This window comes from Corythoichthys intestinalis, chromosome 14, assembly GCF_030265065.1.
Source record: "Corythoichthys intestinalis isolate RoL2023-P3 chromosome 14, ASM3026506v1, whole genome shotgun sequence".
NCBI lineage: Eukaryota > Metazoa > Chordata > Actinopteri > Syngnathiformes > Syngnathidae > Corythoichthys > Corythoichthys intestinalis.
In genome coordinates this window covers 53,516,415-53,537,350 of record NC_080408.1, presented here as the reverse complement: position 1 = coordinate 53,537,350, position 20,936 = coordinate 53,516,415, and the positions used below count along the sequence as shown (strand labels likewise).

Here is a 20,936-nt window from a genome sequence, read left to right as displayed (position 1 = left end):
GTTTTCTTGGCCAAGGAGGTCAAACATGTGACTCGTGAGCCACCAAGATTGATCTAAAGGACAAAAAACCTCCTTGGTATTTTATTTAGGGGTTTTCCCTGAACAAGATTGAGGCCGCCCTGAGGGGAAGGGTAAAAAACAAGCTGGCGACACCCATGTGGTTTTCGATTGGATATGTGTGTGCATGTAGGTGGAATTAAGTGATACACGTGTGTGGAGCAAGAGCTTATGTAAACAATCAAAACAATCATATAAACAGTCAAAATAATATAAACAGTCAAAATAATGCAGACACTTTTAGTTATGCAACGTTAAACAATCAGCAAAATAGTCCAAACACTTCCAGTTATGCATCGCTGTGGCCCTGGAAGATGTCCTCGGATGGAAAATTGTCCTCGAAGGGCTAGGCGAAAGTCCAAACCCCAGGTGCTGAGGATGCCTGGAAGGTCTAGTTACGCAACGACGCGGCCATGAAGCCACCCCGACCCTCTTTTACTCTTTGTAACACTTAAGCATTATACTACAATCTGGTATAGCAAGCAATAATCATTTACTGGTTATATACGTAAGAAAAATATGGCAATATGTATTATTTATGGTATATATGAGCACAAGCAAATATTCAATCAACCAACCAAGCAAATATTTAATCAATCAAACCTCGATAATTATCTCAACAGCTGCTATGCATTCAACCGGCTAACATTCGATATCCGCTTAGCCCCCGTGAACTTTCAACGCCGTATGTCACAGATGTTGGAGGACTGTGAGGGAATAGTATGTCATGCAGATGACATACTTGTTTATGGCAAAGACAACCAGGAACATGACGCACGGCTCCATCAGGTGCTAAAGAGAATGGAAGCCGAGGGCTTGACCCTGAACGAGAAATGTGAGTTCTCCAAAGATCAGAGATCTCCAGCATCGTGTTCGTCGGACACAACGTCTCAGCAGATGGGGTGGCACCAGATTCTGGTAAAATAAAAGCCATAATGGACTTGCCTGAACCGACCGACGGGAGGAGTGAGGAGAGTAATAGGAATGGCCAATTACCTGGGGAGGTATTTTCACCCATCAAGCGTCATACACTAGACCCTTGAAAGATCTTCTCAGCGAGGAAAATGAATGGTGCAGCGGCACAGCACAAAAAGAGCCTTTCTAAAAACTTGTGAGTGAGCTGAGTTCATCATGTGTGTTGACGTGCGTTTTCAGAGATGCTTCATCGTTCGGGCTAGGTAGCGTCCTCACACAGCCCCAGACAGATGGCAAGTGGAACCCAGTGCTGTTTATTTCCAGAGGGTTGCCCGATGTTGAGCGATATTATGCACAAATAGAGAAAGAAGCTTTGGTGGCTACATTGGCATGCGAGTGGCTGTTATTTCACCTACTGGAATTGAAATTCAGACTCAAGACTGCTCATGAGCCACTGGTACCACTTCTGAGCACCAAAGCTCTGGATGAGCTTCCCCCAAGAGTCCTCAGATTTTGTCTGAGGCTACTCAAGTTCAACTTTGACATCATGCATGTGCCAAGTAAGGAGCTGATAACCGCAGACACGCTTACAAGACGCCTATGAGGAGGATGTACACACAGGAAAACCAAGATAAAGAAAAAGAGGTTGCTGTGTTTGTGGATGCGGTCATAAGCAGCCTGCTAGCTACATAGACAAGGCTGAAGGAAATTGTTGAGAAACAAAAAGCGGACTCAGTATGTGCCAAGCTCATGGAGTACTGCTAAGGGGCCAGAGAAGAATTCTCTTCCTCCCGAGCTGGCACCATAATGGCCAGAGAAGGACAATCTCACATTGGCTGGTGGACTACATCTCAGAGGAAACAGGATTGTGATTCCTTTTTTTTTTTTTTTTTTTTTTTTTTTTTTTAAACCTGTCCTTTTCAGCTGTTTGACACAGAGAATGGAAGTCTAAGTGCCCTGTGAGTCTGAACAGTTTCATTGTTTCACATTGAGAGTCCAACATACTCCCATTGTGATCATTCAACATACCTCGTTAATTATGACAAAGGAGCTAACAGGAAAGGGTTATGGGGGGACAGAAGAAAAGAAACACAAATTACAAGAAGAAATACAGTGAACGTCTAGATTAACTACTAATATGTTGGTGCTATCTTCAGCTAGATGTATTTCCGGTTAACATCATGTGGGGGCCTGTTGACCAGGGAGAGAGAGGGACGGGGGTGTCTATAAGCTAAGTGATTGAAAGGGGTAGAGTGTACACAAATCAGCTCTGTGATCTAGAACCCAGTAATCGTGTGAATCCTTTGTGAGTGTAAGCCCATTGGCAACCGACCCTACTCCGCCCCATCGCCAATCCCGGCACTGGGACCCCCACCCGAGCACGCCCTATCACATCCCGCCACACACGAGCCCCACCAGGCGCTCGACAGCCATGCAGACGAGCAGAGACGGGGCACCAACCCAGGGCCCCCACCCAGCCAGCCCGGGGTGGGAGGGAAGGCAGGGGGGGGGGGCGGTGTTCTGCGCAGCCCATCCCGCCTCCCGCAGCGCAGGGTTGTGCAGGATTGTGATTCCCCGCTGCATGAGAAAAGAAGTTCTCCTGGACATACACACTGGTCACCACGGCATTGTTTGGTGCATAGCGAGGCCCCGCTAGTCCATCTGGTGGCTGGGTCTGTCGGTGCACATGAGTCATGTGGTAGAGCCCCTGATGACCACACCAGTACAGGAATGTCCATGGCATCGAGTGGGGACAGACATATTCTTCTGGGAGATGAAGTCAAACTTGCTGATAGTTGACTACTTCTCAACGCCACCTCAATGTTACGTCAGCCCATACAGTCATAGCAGCCACGAAGGACACATTCAGCAGACATGGAATTCCACAAACAGTTGTGTCCGACAACGGCATATACAGCTGTTCTCTCTTCAAAGACTTTGCTAAGGAATATGGATTTACCCACCTTACTAGCAGCCCGGGGTATGCCCAGGTGAATGGAGAGGCAGAGCGTGTAGTGGCGACTATAAAAGGACTGTGGAAAGCAGGAGGTGAGAAGACAAAAAGCTTTGTAAATGTACCGTGCTACAACCCTGGAAAATAAAAAAATAATATGCTCAGCCCCTGATGGGTAGAGCTACGCTCTACTATTCCTCAGCTTCCCGTGCACCTGCAGCCACGTCGGCCAAACATCAAAGGCTTCAGAGCATCAGAGAAATGGGCAAAGGAAAAGCAACAGCGCAAATATAATCAGCGTCATCAGGCCCGTTCCTTTACCAACATTTATTCCTGGCCAAAATGTGTGGCTCCCGAGAGAAGAGGTGAAGGGTACAGTTGTGGAACCAGCTTCAACGGCTAAATTGTAGCGAATTATGAGGGACTGATGAGGAGAATTTACACACACTTGCGTGAACTTCAACAACCACACACACAAACACTAGACAGAGTCAGATAAAGTTAATACATCTATTTCCACCAACATGCCACAAGATAAAAACACATCTAATTCAGAGAAGACACAATGCATTACATCTTCAGGTCGAGTGTCCCGTCCGAGTGTCCCGTCCTCCTGTTCAGTTGGACTTTCAGAAGAAGGGAAAAAAAGTGTAATGAAAATTGCTGTGTTGAATGGGGGAAATGTGTAAAAGATATCGTGTGTTTGTTCTATGAGAATGTTTTGGGAAATAGAAATAAGAGCTATTGTGGTTTATTGAAAGTTTCTTCTAAGAGGAGGACGTGTTCTGTCAGCGATGTTATGTGTTGGGTTTGTGATGTCACACGGACCTATTTGTGGTTGACACACAAAGTTCAGTAAAGCATGCAACACACGTCCCTCGTTGCTAAGGTGTTGCTATGGCAGTAACTCAAAAACTATGCGGTCAATTAAAAAAAATTGTTGGTAATGTGAGTTTTGAGACAGCGAATGATGCATTCAGGCCAATTTAACCAGGTAAAACACTCATCCAAAAAGCTTTTCAGCTGCCCTTTAATTAGACCAAACAGATTAGGTGAACGGGGTCAGGGCTACATTTCCCATGAATATGCTGATGTGTTTCCTACGTAGAAATGAAAAGAGTTAAAATGATCATTTTAATGGGAGAAAGTCATTTTTCCAAATAGCTTGCTTCATATAAAGGAAATTTACAGTGGTTGTTTTTGGGGGGCCGGGGGCTGTGAGGGGGGATTAAACCTTTTCTCGATTATGATTAATGTATGATTATCTGAAAATGTCTGCATAGGCTGCATATAAAATATTTTTAAATTATTTTGAAAATAAATGAATATATTTTAATTAATGAATCAATGCACTAATAGGTAAAGTGGTAACTTTACATGCGAAGTTAATTCGTTCCAAGACCTTGTTTGTAATTTGAAATGCTCGTATATGTCGTGCAGGATTTTCCCATTAGAATACATTATAATTCGTTCCACAGCCCAAAAACCTACACTAAATCCTTAATAAATACTCCTGTTACTATTGCAAATAGCAATTACAGAGAGCAAAACAAATAAATTATGAAAACAACTCAGAATAATAATGATTTGTATAATGACAGTTATTTAATAATGACTAAACAACTCTGTCAGCACCAACAGGACAATAGTTTATTTGAACATTTCCAGTCTTTCGAGCTCATCATAGCACCGAAACTGCATTAGTCAAAGTAACTAACGACTTGTTACAAGCCGCTGACGATGGATTAGTCTCGATCCTGGTTCTGTTGGACCTGAGTGCAGCCTTTGACACAATCGACCATAATATCTTATTGCAGAGACTACAATGTGACATAGGCGTTAGAGGAGCAGCCCTCTGCTGGTTTAAATCCTACTTATCTAATAGGTACCAGTTTGTCAATGTAAAACAGCAATCATTACCATATTCCAGAGTCACTTATGGTGTGCCGCAAGGGTCGGTCCTCTGGCCCATCTTGTTTACGCTGTATATGCTTCCTTTAGGCAATTTCCTCAGAAAACATAGCATTAACTTTCATTGTTATGCTGACGACACACAACTGTATCTATCAATTAAACCTGAGCGGATCAGGCAAGTGAATAAACTAAGCACCTGCGTCCAAGATACAAATACCTGGATTAGCACTAATTATCTTTTGCTTAACCCTGAAAAGACAGAAGTCCTTATAATAGGCCCAAAAATGTAAGAGACTCTCTAACTGCCCAGATAGTCACTCTGGACAATGTAAGTGTAGCCTCCAGCACCAGTTAAAAACCTTTTAAGTTCTATTTGACCCAGATTTATCATTTAAAGCTCATATTAAACAAACCTGCAGAACAGCCTTTTTTCACCTGTCACATTTTTTTCATAGCCAAAATTAGAAATACTGTGTCTAAAAACGAAATTAATTCACGCGTTCGTGACATCTAGATTGTATTACTGTAAATCCTTACTTGCAGCTTGTCCTAAAAGTTCTCTAAAATGTCTTCAGCTAGTCCAGCAGCAAGACTTTTCACAGGAACTAATAGAAGAGAGCACATCATCCCTGTGCTCCAGGCCCTTCACTGGCTTATAGTCGAGTTTAGAACTACATTTAAAATCCTCCTTCATACATTTAAGACCATTAATGGTTTGGGGCTATCTTATCTCACCAATGCTCTGGTTCCATACCGCCCTAACAGAACACTCCGTTCTCAGAATGCAGGTCTACTTGTAGTTCCCAGGGTCCCTAAAAGTACAGTAGGAGCTAGAGCCTTTAGCTACCAAGCTCCGGTCTTATGGAATCAGCTTCCAGCTAGTATTAAAGAAGCCAACACAGTCTGTACATTTACGATTAGACCAAAAAAGTTCCTATTTGACAAAGCTTATGGTCAGGCTACTTAAAATCGGACTAGATTCACAGTTCAGTCTAAGCTGCACTAGAAGCTATAACGCTGGGGAAGTTCAGCCACGGAGTCCTATCCCCTTTTCCTCATTTCCTCCTATTTACCACTTCTCTTACTCTATTTCTCTTTTCTAATTCTAATATCTAGTTGACTAGTCTCTTCATCACTAGTCACCCAGCTGTTTTTCAGCCGCATCCCCCACCCCCCCATCTCATCTGGCTAGATGGACCTCCTCTTGTTTCTTCATTCCAGTGCATCGCTACAAATTGGACCTCCTGCTGCTAATACCCACCATCAGTCCTGGTGCATCTATAGCCTGTCCGTCCTGGGAGTGGATCACTCCTGACATTGGTTCTTCCCAAGGTTTCTCATTTTTCCCCAAATGGTTTTTGGAGTTTTTCATTGCCGACATGGAGGGTCTAAGGATGGGGGTTGCCCAGGACTTGAGCTTTATTAATTCATCTACCGTTTCTGACTGTGTATCATATTGCCCCTGCAAAGCCCTTTGAGACAACCTTGTTGTAATATAGGGCTTTACAAATAAAATTTTATCGATATAATCCCACACTGCTCCTAGTGCTGCCTCACCAGTCGGTGAATGGCGATGTAGTGTAAAGCGCTTTGAGAGCCTTAAAAGGTGGAAAAGCGCTATACAAATATAACACCATTTTACTGTCAGTAGCAAAATTAGTGGAGTGTTAACCACTGTCCACAATATTGACGTCTTTTTACATTACTTACAGTGACTGCAGCTGGTGGTGGCCGAAAAGGACTCCTAATGTCCTTCCTTATCGAAGGAAGTGGAATATTATACCGTACCCGTACTGTAACTTGTGTGTACCATTACGTCACTTATATTTATACAGAGATCCCTCGCCAATTCACGCTTCGAAATTTGCGGTTTCAGTTATTTTCGGGGTTTTAAAAAGTATTCATGAAAAGATAAATATGAAAAAAAAAAAATTTTATGAAAATATATTTACTATAACATTTTCTTTTAAATATGTGTCTTTTCATTTTGCCCCGAAAATGGGGCAGCCTATCTTGCCAAACACCTCCAGGACTATTTTTACCTGCTACAAACCTCCAACACCTCCCAGGGAAATTTCAGCAACTTTTACCCGCAAATGGAGCACTGCCAAAAACCTCCATGACCTCCGAAAGGATATTAAGCAGTACTTTTCTCCATTTTTACCTGCTTTAACAGCACCTACAAGCCTCCAACATCTCTAGGGGAACTTCAATCTTTTTAGATTTTTTTTGTTTTTTGCATTAGGGTTGATTAATTCATCGCGGAATTGTAGTTAAGAGTTAGGCAGTAGAGGGCAGACTTCTGTTGGTTAGGAATTTGGCAGTTCAGAATTGTATCCTGTAGGTATCGAGTTAGCTAGCGAGTAGAGGGGGGCCTTCAACCTGTCATAGCACACACAAGCGTGTTTATATAAATCATTGCTATAATAGGTAGCTACTGTAAAAGTTAATTTAAGCTAACTTGAGTGCACTGACAACTATGTGTGCTGGGCGAAATACGTTTTATTCTGCAGTATAGTTAATTGACTACTGGACACAACGAGGACTTGATCAAACCTAGTGGGCCTTACTGAAGTGAGGGTGTCAAGTAGCACCTGATGAGCTTGAAGTAGACTACTGAGGTTGTGTGCAGAAAATCAGTCATACACTTTTGTGCAGTGTAAGAACTTGTATTGTATTTTTCCTTTTTTTGTGAAGTCTTTGATGCTCTTCTTTAATATATCCTGACATGGTTTGAGGTAGAGGATTTTATGAAAAAAAATCTATCAAATATGCGCACATTGCATTTGCACACACTTAAATTGCAGTCAATTATTAAATTATTAAAGTAATGCTCACATAATATTGTAAAAAAAAAAATAAAAATAAAAAAAAAAATAGAAAATTCCCTCTTCAAAAAATCCATCCATCCAATGTTATTGCGAGGGACCATTGTATAACAGTTTTCCCCCCCTTTATTCCTACCTGGTAGACCGCCTGATCACAGTGTTTGTCTTTATGAGCCTTTTTTTCCAACTCCTCCCGCTGCTTAATGTCAAAGATGAGTGTAAAGAGGTCTCGCAGGTCAATAATGAGATGCTCCGCCTGTGCACAGGAATGAAAATTGAAGGAGGAATGTGTGAGGGTAAGGGTGAGTAAGTTTATACAGGCCGGAAAGCGAGTATGAAAATAATATGTCTAATGAACAGTGCTTGAGATCATTTCTCCAAAAAGTAATGTATTACAAATTACTCTCAGAAATAGTAATGCCTCACACTAGTTCATTACTCGCTGAAAAGAGTAATTAGTTATATTACTAGTTATATTTACTGTAGTTACTAGCAGGGGTGAAAGTGGCGAGAATTTCTTGCCGGAACTCCCTGACATAAAGGTCAGCATGGAGCCTGCTCCAAGGCTCAAATTTCACACTGAGGAAGTAAATACAGTGGGGCAAATAAGTATTAGTCAACCACTAATTGTGCAAGTTCTCCCACTTGAAAATATTAGAGAGGCCTGTAATTTTCAACATGGGTAAACCTCAACCACTCCCTCCACAGATTTTCAATGGGTTTGAGATCTGGAGACTGGCTAGGCTACTCCAGGACCTTGAAATGCTTCTTACGAAGCCACTCCTTTGTTGCCGTGGCTGTGTCTTTGGGATCGTTGTCATGCTGAAAGACCCAGCCACGGCTCATCTTCAATGCCCTTGCTGATTGAAGGAGATTTTCACTCAAAATCTCTCCATACATGGCCCATTCATTCTTTCCTTTACACAGATCAGACGTCCTGGTCCCTTTGCGAGAACCTGTGTTTCTACCAAAAAGTTCTATTTTGGTTTCATATGACCATAACACATTCTCCCAGTCCTCTTTTGGATCATCCAAATGCTCTTTAGCGAACCGCAGACAGGCCTGGATGTGTACTTTCTTCAGCAGGGGGACACGTCTGGCAGTGCAGGATTTGAGTCACTGGAGGCACATTGTGTTACTGATAGTAACCTTTGTTACTGTGGTCCCAGCTCTCTGTAGGTCATTCACTAGGTCATTTTTGCTCACCGTTCTTGTTATCATTTTGACGCCACGGGGTGAGATCTTGCATGGAGCCCCAGATCGAGGGAGATGATCAGTGGTCTTGTATGTCTTCAATTTTCTAATAATTGCTCCCACAGTTGATTTCTTTACTCCAAGTGTTTTACCTATTGCAGATTCAGTCTTCCCAGCCTGGTGCAGATCTACAATTTTGTCTCTGGTGTCCTTCGACAACTCTTTGGTCTTGGCCATAGTGGAGTTTGGAGTGTAATTGACTGAGATTGTGGACAGGTGTCTTTTATACCGATAATGAGTTCAAACAGGTGCCATTAATACAGGTAACGAGTGGAGCCTCATTACACCTCGTTAAAAGAAGTTAGACCTCATTGACAGCCAGAAATCTTGCTTGTTTGTAGGTGACCAAATATTTATTTCTTTAAAAATCAAACAATGTGATTTTCCGTTTTTTTCCCCACATTCTTTCTCCCAAAAGTACACAAAAGTAGTCTGTGTGCAGCTTATATAATAGAGTTAATTTATTTTTCCCTCAAAATAAATAATATATAATAATATAGCCAATAATAGCTAAACCCCTGGCAAGAAAAGTGAGTACACCCCTTGGAAACTACATTCCTAAAGGTCCAAATTGAGTACTACTGCTTGTCATTTTTCCTCCAAAATGTCATGTGACTCGTTAGTTTTACTAGGTCCAGGTGTGCATAGGGAGCAGTTGTGTTCAAATTTGTAGTGCAGCTCTCACACTCTCTCATACTGGTCGCTGAAAGTGCCAACATGGCACCACATGGCAAACAACTCACTGAGGATCTTAAAAGAGGTATTGTTGCGGCCTGCGGCCCTGCATTGACTTCCAAGCCTTGAACGACATCACCATAAAGAACAATTACCCTCTTCCACTCATCAACTCCACCTTCACCCCCCTCCATAGTGCTACCATTTTCACCAAGCTTGACCTGCGTAACGCTTATCATCTCGTCCGAATCCGGGAAGGTGATGAGTGGAAAACTGCATTTAATATACCCCTGGGGCATTACGAATACCTAGTCATGCCTTTTGGCCTCACCAACGCCCCTGCAGTTTTTCAGAACCTGGTTAACGATGTCCTCAGAGACTTCATCAACAGGTTCGTGGTGGTGTATCTCAATGATATTCTGGTGTTCTCGCGCACCCCCTCCGAACACAAAGAACATGTCCGTCAGGTCCTCCAACATCTCCTTGAGAACAAACTCTTCGTGAAAGCCAAGAAATGCGAGTTCCACGCCAATGAGACCACATTTCTTGGCTACATCGTTGGAATAGGCCAGTTGCGGATGGACCCAGCAAAAGTTAAAGCGGTCCTGGAATGGCCTCGACCCGCCAACAGAAAGTAGCTCCAGCGCTTTCTTGGGTTTGCAAGATATTATCGGAGGTTCATCCGTAATTACAGCAGGATTGCAGCCCCTCTCGCAGCCCTCACCTCCACCACTACACCGTTCCGTTGGTCTGATGCTGCAAGTTCTGCCTTCAGTGACCTCAAGGCCCGTTTTACTGGCACCCGTACTGGCCTCTCCTGACCTGTCGCTTCAATTCATTGTTGAGGTCGACGCTTCAGAGATAGGCGTGGGTGCCGTGTTGTCACAACGGCGGCCCGCCGATGGCGAAGTGCACCCATGTGCTTTCTTCTCTCGCCGGCTGTCTCCTGCTGAGCGCAATTACAGCATTGGGGATAGAGAGCTCTTGGCAGTCAAACTGGCCTTGGAAGAGTGGCGCCACCATCTAGAGCACAGGTGTCAAACCGATTCAAGAAAGGGCCAAGTGGGTGCAGGTTTGCTTTCCAACCAATGAAGAGGACACCTTTTCACCAATCAGATCTTTTACATGTGTAATCAGTTAAACTTTGTCAGGTTCTGCTTGTTTCAGCAGGAAGTTCATTGGTTAAACTCTCCTCACAGAATGGGTTGGAACAAAATGCAGCACCCACTTGGCCCTTTCTGGAATCGGTTTGACACCTGTGATCTAGAGGGAACACTCCAGCCCTTGCTTGTGCTTACTGACCACAAAAACCTGGAAAACCTCAAGTCTGCCCGGAGACTAAACCCCCGCCAAGCTAGGTGGGCAATGTTTTTCTGCCGCTTTAATTTCACGCTTTCTTATATTCCAGGTTCAAAAAACACCAAGCCTTACGCCCTGTCCCGCCAGTTCCAGATCTGCAAGCCACGGGAGGAACCAGCACCCATTCTTCCACAGACCTGCTTCCTTGCCTCGATGGAGTGGGAGATTGAAGGGAAGGTGAAAGAAGCCCATGGTGAGCACCCGGACCCCTGAGAGGGTCCCCAATCTAACCTCTTTGTTCCCGAGTCCGTCCGTTCCAAAGTGCTGGAGTGGGCTCACTCGTCCCGCCTGTTCTGCCACCCCGGAATCAGAAGGACGCTGGCTGTGCTGCGCCAGCGGTTCTGGTGGCCTTCCATGTCCGAGGAAACCAGATCATTTGTCCTTGCCTGCAAAGTTTGCGCCTGTAGCAAGACTTCCACAAAACACAGCACGGGACAACTCCGCCCATTACCCATACCAAGCCGCCCTTGGTCCCATATTTCCTTGGATTTCGTCACCGGCCTCCCTCCATCGCCAGGTAACGAAGTCATTCTCACCGTGGTTGACAGGTTCTCCAAGGCAGCCCATTTCATCGCCCTCAAGAAGCTCCTGTCAGCTCAGGAAATGGCAGACTTGCTCACCCACCATGTGCTCCGCCTACATGGTATCCCAGTGGACATAGTCTCAGACCGAGGACCGCAGTTCACCTCGCAGGTCTGAAGGGCTTTCTGCGCAGTCCTAGGTATCAGTGTAACCCTGTCTTCGGGGTACCACCCGCAAACCAATGGTCAGTGCGAGCGCACCAACAAGCAGCTCGAAGCAGCCTTCCGCTGTACCACACAGGCCCGTCCGAACACCTGGAGTGACCAACTTCATTCGATTGAATATGCACACAACTCCCTGCCAAACGCCTCCTCCGGCATGTCCCCGTTCCTTTGCTCCTTGGGCTACCAACCCCCATTGTTTCCCACACAGGAACGAGACATTGCGGTTCCATCAGTCCAGACGCATATCGATCGTTGCTCCAGGGTCTGGGAGCAGCCACACTCCACGCTCCTACATGCCTCAGATAAGTCGTGTTCAGTCGGACCGCCAACGCACACCTGCGCCGTCCTATGCTGTTGGCCAGAAGGTGTGGCTCTCATCAAAGTCCTTGCCCCTAAAGACCATGTCCGCGAAACTGTCTCCCCGCTTCGTCGCTCCCCACGAGCTCCACAAAGTGGTGAATCCTGCTGCCGTGCACCTAAAGCTCCCTGCCCATTTCCGTGTGCATCCCACCTTCCATGTCTCCCAAGTGAAGCCTGTTTCCTTGAGTCCCTTGTCCCCTCCTGTTCAACCTCCGCCGCCACCTTTGTCACTCGACGGGCAGCCGGCTTACAGAGTGGAGCGGCTTCTGGACGTCCGCCGCAGGGGCCGTGGGCTCCAGCACCTGGTGGACTGGGAGGGCTATTGCCCGGAGGAGCGGTCCTGGATCCCGGCCTGATGGGTGTTGTCCCGTTCGCTCATCCAGGACTTCCACCGTGCCCATCCTGGGCGTCTCGGTCGTGCGCCAGGTTGCGCCCGTAGGGGAGGGGGTCCTGTTAGGGCCTCTGCCCCTTCCTCCTGAGGGCTGGGCCTGCTCCGGCAGGTGTGCATGATTTCTCTAATTTACAGGTCAGACGGGTGGAGCGGCCACAGGTGCATCATCATCAGCCACCTTTATTAACCAGTCGACGCCTCACCTCGTCACCAGATCAACTTGTCTGTTTCCACCGTCAGTTGCTTCTCGCACTCATTGATACATTTCTCTGTGATTCTCGGCTCATGATTTTTTGCTCTTGTCCCAGGACCTGTCTCTGCGCTCCCCACGTCGGAACCTCAAGCCTGATACTTTCCTTGATCCTCGTCAGCTCCCTGCCTGCCTACGTGCCCTCAGATCTGGCAACAATAAAACATTTTTGACCACAAACACTCGTGCCAGTGTCTGCTCCGGGATCCACTCCCATCGCGCTCCCTAACAAGTTTACTTTTAATATAATTTATTTGGCCTACCTAAAATGAAAAACAACCAAAATCACGTTGTTCATAGGATGTGTACTATGTTATATAGTATGTGAAAGTTTGGCCTGCGTAAGGTCCAGTTGTGGCATGGGTGAGTTAATAAATAAAACATAATGAGCAACCACAATGGGAGTACTCCCACCAGGGCTCGCGTTTACCGAATATTTTCCGTTGTTGACCGATTTTTTAAAACGGTGACGGAAAAAACTGAAGTCCACTCTGAAAGATGTCAAGGCAACTGAGTGTCCGAAGTTTCTTCAAAAAGCCCCAAAACGGCGATGGTGTTGATAAAAGAGGTGAAAAAACAGGGACTGCACAAGCGGGCACGCAATTCAAGTCCATGCGCACCAGGAGGACAGTGTGAGACTACATTCAGGCCACAGCAGGTGAACTGTTAATTTCATTGTTCCATATGCTACATATGGTAGGCTACCTACCTACTGGGGCCACAGTCAGCAGTTTTTGTCACTGCGGAGAAAAAGTTACATATTCATCTGCTTGATGTGTGATGGCACGGTGTGGATTCTCTGTTAAGCTTGTTCGGACAGAATATTAATTTAAAATGAATGAAAACTAAATACTATTGAATATCTTGAAGCGGTATGCAATGTTAAGAGTCATGTTAGCTGTAGGCGCACTATCCTATTCCCCTCACTATCCACTCGCGGGGGCCTGCGCTTGTCAGTGACGTTCTTTATTCTCGCTATATGATTATACAACTTTAACATTTGTTAATAATACGCTCTGTGTGTAGTATCATCCATCGCTTTTCCTTTTTAAATGGGCACTTATAAGCGAACGCAAGAAGTAACAACGGGAACATTTTTAAACAGGCATTTCACGGGAGAGCATTTCGACTCTTCGGCCAATCATATAGCGAGAGCAAGTGGATAGTGAGGGGACCGCGCGCGGCTCTTAAGTGTCTCTGTCACGTGACTGTCGTAGCCGGTAACACGCTCGGCCAAATGGACACACAAGTACGGAAGGTGAATTATGCCAAACAAAGGGTCATTATTATCATTTTAAAGATGTAAGTGACGGGTAAAAATAGATTATGACCGGATTTTTATGACCCTGTCAGTCAAAATGACAGACAACGAAAAAGTCTAGCGCAACCTCTGACTCCCACATTAAAACTGTTCAGACAATGAGGACACTTAGTGTTAAAGGTGAAAAATGACCAACTTTTAAATGTATGGGTTTAATAAGCACAAATAGTAATATTTACTGAAAGTAAGTGGAATAATCTGGCACATTAATCTATTAGCTAGTCTTTAACACTCAAAACAAAATAAAGAAAATTATTTGACTACATTTAAGAAAAATTATTTGATTAAGATGTTATAAATTTGCACTGTTATTAGTAGCTAACTTGCATAGTGCGTATGGGCAGGGCACTTATGCACAACACTGTCAATGCTACAATTGGCAGCGTAGTGCAAGTAAAGTGAACTGTCGACACCCGTCGCTCATTGAGTCACGTTGCAAAATGGTACAGAAAATAATTTTGTTGTTCTAATTAACTACATGATAACAGTTCTAAAATTAGATAATAATACTGTCGCACTTGCAAAGATTGACAGTGGAATGTTGCTTCAGTCAATCAGCACAGGAGTCACTTTTCTCCACCAATGGGAGTGTCGCGCTGCTGTATCGAACGCACTAATAGGTCATGTTTTGTATCGAATGCAACAATAGGAGTTTCACGCTGACACATCGCAGTGGCGCCAAATATTGTCCTAGTTTTGCTGCTGTATCGAACGCAGCAATAGGAACGTCGCGCTGACACATTAAAGCAGTGCCGACAATTGTCCTAGTCACGCTCCTGTATCCTAACAAACACATCCGAGTTTCGCGCTTGCACATCACTGCAGCGCTGACGAACGGTGGTACTATCGATGCTATCATACGTTTCTGTTAAATTTTATTTTGTGCACTGCATAGATTTTCTTGTGCAAGCAATGCGCGATTGCGCACAATTAGAGGGAAAATTGCTTACAAGGATAATCAGTTTAATACAGTCAAGTGACTGATTTTTTTTCTTTAGCAGAAACCTCATTGGTCAAACTGTCAGTTCTGGACCAGTTGGAAGTAATGTATTTAAGAATAAAAAGTTGGGCAAGTTCAGTTTCTCAAAAGACTCGCATTTAGGTCCACACCACATCAGCTCTGATGATTTTTAGGCTTATCATCGCCTTGAGTTTATGAAAACGCTCACTGGTGTTTCTGATTACAAACGATGGCATTCGATTGTTTAATGAAAGTTGAGCATGTTATGCACGATTACATATGCAGAACCACGACTAATGTGCATATGGTTTCCCACGTCATCAATAATTGTTGGTTATCCAGAATCAGGGCATGGACCTGTTTGCATCAGTAGTGGTACTGAAAGTCCTCTATAGATTCCAGCTCCTGGTACACCTTCGACCACAAAAAAACGGATTAGAGATTGCTGTTCTTTTGTGTGTTGTGTATTTTTGGGGAGCCTGCTGGGGTTTCTTTGAGACTCTCAGACGATCGCCAAGGGGAAGTGATATAGAAATTTAAAAAAGAGTACACGATTGTTCTAGTTGAACAAGTCTTTGTCACACAGAAATCTTGTGTGTTCTAATAAACCCTAAACAAACAACTGTCATCCTATGTAATTTGAGGAGAAGAGCGCTGTCCCCCGCCCAAACCTGTTTAGTGTTTTGGTTCATTTTGGTTTCTGCCTAAATGTGTCATGTCCTTCTAACTGCCCTTTGATTTCACCTGTTGTCCCTATCAACTCGGCTAACTCTGGCGTCACTCAACTGTTGTTCATTGTCTCATTACCCCCGTCTGTCTTTATAAGCCCTCAGTTTTTATGTAGTCCTTGTCAGATCCTTATTCCTGTTGCGTCCCATCACAGTCATTGTGTTTTTCAGCTTCTTTCCTGTTTTGTTTTCTCATGCCCAGTTTGCTTCCTGTGATTTTGTTTGTATTTGTATTTTTGGACTTCGGTATTATTTGAGCTACATGGCCCACTTGCCCATCCCTGAACAGTAACAAGAGTGGTGCAGGCATCTTAACTGACCAACAACGCAAAGCGCACTGAGGTGATAACGCAGAAACTTAACAGGAGCTCTGTAAGCAAAGTCGTACAGTCTTTAATATTGACCTAATAACGGCGTCTCTCACAGTGTTATTTTTGTCAGTAGAGAGCAATCTAATTAATTACTTTTCCCATTTCTGCAACGCCGTTACCAGTATATGAAGGGGCGCGTTACTACAATGGTGTACCGCACGCTACACATCACTTCTGCTCATTAATATTTATGACGTTAGCTTCTGTGGCTCTGCTGTTAGCTAAGGGGGGGACAAGCTGTTGTTTGTCCCTAATAGGAAATGAATGGGAATAGTGTACGAAGTTGTTGTTTACAGAGCTAAATCTACCAATTCTGTCCGAAAATGATGTCCCTGGTGCCAAATTCACTGGTAAAGATATGGAAGAACATACAAATGTTCAGTTAAAGAGATGGCTTGAGTGTCGACGGCTGAAAAAGACAGAAAAAAACGAGCCGACCTAAGCTTACCTTTAGCTTTTTTTATCGACACCTTTTTCGTATGCCACTGACAATGACATTCTCCTGTTCCAACAATCTATTCTTTACCACCATAAGCCCCGTCTTTATTATATATTATATCCTCTGGTTATCTTACGTCTCTGACCATTCTTTTGGGGGACATTGCTGTTTTGTGTAGCGATCGCAAATGCTATTCGTTGACAGCCAACGAACATTCATTTTTTTCATTAATAACAAATCCTAATTATATTAATTTATATACACTTCCCCCTTACTAAAGTTGTTTCTTTACAACAGAAAAGGTAACAACGGTGGCAGTCAGACACCACGCTAAAAAAATTAGTCAAAATATCAAAATGGCTTACCTCTTGGCCCAAACAAAATTTTTACTGCATATGAAATGGGAAAGGCTTCACTATGCTGGCGTTAAACTGGTCTTTTAGACGTCAGCGCCATAGTAGCATAGTAGCTGCAGTCTTCACATGTTTTCCTCCGAGTTTTTGGTTCCGGGACAGTATGAAGAAAACATCCTTTATATGTCTTAATGTCTAGAGTCGTTTCAAAAAGTTCCATAGTAGCAGTGAATATTCGGCATGTCAGTTTTTGAAAGATTACCGGAGAAAGAAGGCCGAAATATAATGGTTTGCATGCGAGGGCGTGTATGTAATGCCCAACTTCCGCTTTACGATGCGACGTCACGGTCTAAAAATAGCCTGTGTCCAGTACGCTATTTGGTTGAATGAAACACGAGTTGTCTGATTTTGTCACACGAGCAGAGCGAGCAGAACGGGAGGAGGGTGAGGATGCCATTGCAAACGCAATGATGATTGGCTAGGTGGGTGGATTGTGCCCTGTTTAGTACAGGTGTTATGTAGATTTGCGCTTGTTGAAGTAAACTCCCCTTTGTTGGCAGCAGTTCAACTTAGCAGCGGGGACTATCGAAGCAAGCTGTCAGTCAGGTCGAACAAATCTATTTTGACACGTTTATGTTAGATACTTCCACTGTCGAAACACTAATAAGATTATGGGTAGCGGAGGGACAGTTTACCAGGCATCTAACGTCTTGTAAACAATATTTCAGTAGCATAGTTATAGTGTATTTCAACAGGCTTGTAACGTCCTATAACTAAGACCATTACCAGAAGTAGCGTATTTTAGCAGGGGTATAGAATACTTTAAAGGGAACCACAGATTTAAAGACTTGTCGGCCACAATTGTTCTCTTTTACTAAAACATTGTTTTAGAAACATATATATATTGCCATTGATTTAAAAATCTATAATTTTTGGTACATGTTTTGACAATGGAGGGCGCCATGTTTTACACGCGCAATGCATGCTGGAGGTGATGACGTGGTTGGGCTGGACTGGGAGAATAGCTGTGCTCTATACAAGAGTTTCTAGTATGACGACTGGCATGATTTTGTCACATTCTGCTGCGGGTCAGATTGTTTTGTTACAGAGCTGTGGAATGAGTTCCCAAGGTCATACCTGCATCCAATTCCAGCTCATCAGCAGTGTCTTTAAACCGATCATAGTCTCAGATCCTAAATCCTGTTGCGATATTGACTTGTTGCCATTTGACAGTTTGTATTCTTGAGCTTCCCTCTTTTTTTTTTTAATATACTCCCAGCGGGTCCTGTGAAAACAGTCCTGCAGCTTAGAGAAAGCTCCCTCAGGCCATGGGTGCATTTTCCTTGTCACAGGCTTTGTTTTCCTCCGGAGGCGCGTCTACGAAGGGGTAAAAGACAGACAGAGACCCAGATGGGGGAAAGGGGTAACTCTGTATGCATGTTTGATGTTACTGTAAACATGATCCAATATTTTTCCCTCCTCGTTGCACAGTCCACGAATTGAATGAATTTAGGGAGTACAGTCTTTAAGTACACTTTGTTGAAATCACCAGCAACAATAAAAGCTCCATTGGGGTGAGCAAGCTGCTAGTTAATAGAGTTGCATCCTTAGCTGACAAGGAGAACGCTTTGGAGTGCGGGAGTGGAGCCTCTACCCCTGATTGAACCTCTGGGCAATCCAGGTAAAACTTTCTGAACCTTCCCCGACCGACATTATATAGTAATGTAAAATTTAAATTTATAAAAGACAGACACTGGGAAAAAAAGCACGTATGACCGTCTATGTGCTCACCGATTGGGCAGTCTTGATGGCGACAAACCTGTGGGAGCCTTCTTTTCCACAAACATATCCAAAAGCCCGGTGGTCCCTGGTGTCCCTGGCAATGTAACTGATTTCATGGACTGAGTGCTGATGCTGGAGCACCTGGCAAAAACATGAAGAGTTGCTGTAAGTGCTACCTTGGTGTGTAGGGAAAAAAAAGTAACTGACTTACACGTTATTAAACAAGTTTCTTTCCACTCGGATGCATTTGATCAAAACCTTGTCTTTCCTCCTCCACCCTTTAGGTCTTCCTCTAAACACGTTTTTACAGGCTCAAGGCAGTTAAGTCACCACTTAGTTTTTGTAGTTGTTATTGTGGATACTAACTTTGAAATGCCACTACTCTGTCATTTATGAACCAATCGTCTTGAAATTTAGTAGCTTTGTAGCTGGGCCACTTTCTATCAATTCTCTGAGCCCGATGTTTCATTTTTTGTGTGTGAAATTATAAAATTGGTGCCAATGAAATAAATAACACCAGATATTTATCAAAATATACAATATAGCCCTGGGAACGCTTTAAGGGACTTGATTTTTCAATCGACAAAGAGGCTTAGTGTTGCACTGGTTGGGTGACTTAATAGCTCACCACGTTGTACGTCAGTCATATACTGTACGTATAGAATAGATACTCTCATAGGACAGGTCAGCAGGGATTTGTGGAATGGCAGCTGAAAGCTATGGGATAAATGCTGCATAATTAAAAGTTTAACAAGCTAAGGGTGAGATGCGGAGTAATTAGTATTGCTGGCAACGATTATTAAGGAGTGAAGCAGCATGCTGTTTAACACTTAGCTCTGATTAGCAGAGCGGGCCTGTCTGCATACCTGACACCATGATGAAGGATTAAGGGAGTATAGGGTGAGTCATGCCTCTCAATCATCCCATAAAGGTACAACAGGCCTATAAACCCACCAAGGAGAAGCAGGCCAAGATGGCGGTAAAAACAGGCCGTCTCCTACCATTTCCCTAGTGTTGTGCGTTGCACTGTGCAGCATTGTAAACAGGCACTTGTTGCTCTTACAGGGATGTCATTTCTACCAGTTTAATTTAATTAGTCAATGCCAAAGATCTGCCATCACTCAGGAGCTGGAATATATCCTTTGGAAAAATCAGAGGTTTAAGGAAAGCAGTGATGATCAGGATATGAAAAGGAAATGATCAGATAAACCTTGTGAATTATTTCTGTCCTGCAATGCAGCATATTAGTTAAGCTCACATGATGGCAGGCCTAGCAGTCAATGTGCAGTCAAGTGTACAAACAACTGCCTTCTGGATGACCTACACGGCAGCTTGCAGTGCAGCAGCTGGCAGAGACCTCTTGCTGCAGCTGGGATGATTAAATTATCCGTCCACCTATCCTTACTGACTTGATACTTACCCCTGATCTTTCACAATAAATCTTGATCCCACCGAAAGAGACTGTCAAGAAGACTCTCTGCTTGTGCTCCCCTTTGGAACGTGCTGAGGAAGCCATACCCTGCAGGAAATAAAAGGAATGGATGTGAGCAGATGAAAGCACATAAGCTTCAGCATCAGACAAATAGAGCTTTTTTCTCTGGTTTCCGGAGGGATACAGGAGATAGGGTCACCGGAGTTTCGTAAAGAGGGACAGAACGGCGTTTTATATTTATTTTTGTTTTTACCAGCCCTGTTCAGATGCTCAAAAACACAGAATGGTAAATCTGAATCTGAAAAAAGCGGGTGCGGCATACTCCTTTTGTGGTTGTTTTTACTGTTGTTTATTAAGAAAATGCAGCTCGAAATAGTACAGCAAGTGACTTTAAAATGATAGCAGAGCATGTTTTGGAAAACAATCCATTACAAAAAGTGACAGAAAAGGTAGTTTATGTTGACAATTGTCTAAAACACGAATGAATAGACATTAGAGACGTGTTGTCATTGCAAAAAGCATCCAATAATCTTTATTCACCTCCAAAACAATTATTATATTGCAGAGTCAATATGATACACAATCAAATACAGTAGATGAATTAGATGAGTTCAAGTCCTGGGCATCCCCCATCCTTAAACCCTCCACGGCGGCAAGGAAACCTCAAAAAACCCCATGGGCAAAAGAGAAACTTTGGGGAGAACCACAGTCAGGAGAGATCCACTTCCAGGACGGACAAGCTATACCTTTCCATTGTATTTTCAATGTTCATCTTTTTGTCTTTTCAAAAACCCTGTAGAACAAATTTTGTCATTGAAATAAAGTCAAATTCCATAACAATCATAT

The 20,936-nt window shown here is 43.8% G+C and overlaps 1 protein-coding gene across 5 annotated transcripts in view; it reads right to left on the bottom strand.

Annotated features, from left to right (window-relative positions):
• Positions 1-20,936, bottom strand: part of LOC130929678 (disabled homolog 1-like) — a 257,976-nt gene that overhangs the window by 90,734 nt on the left and 146,306 nt on the right. For all 5 annotated transcript variants that reach the window (XM_057857060.1, XM_057857062.1, XM_057857063.1 and 2 more), the window contains 3 exons: positions 20,079-20,177; positions 18,668-18,799; positions 7,805-7,924 (listed from right to left, as the gene is read on the bottom strand). In XM_057857060.1, coding sequence (XP_057713043.1) covers positions 7,805-7,924; positions 18,668-18,799; positions 20,079-20,177 — 351 coding nt within the window. The remainder of the gene's footprint in view (positions 1-7,804; positions 7,925-18,667; positions 18,800-20,078; positions 20,178-20,936) is intronic.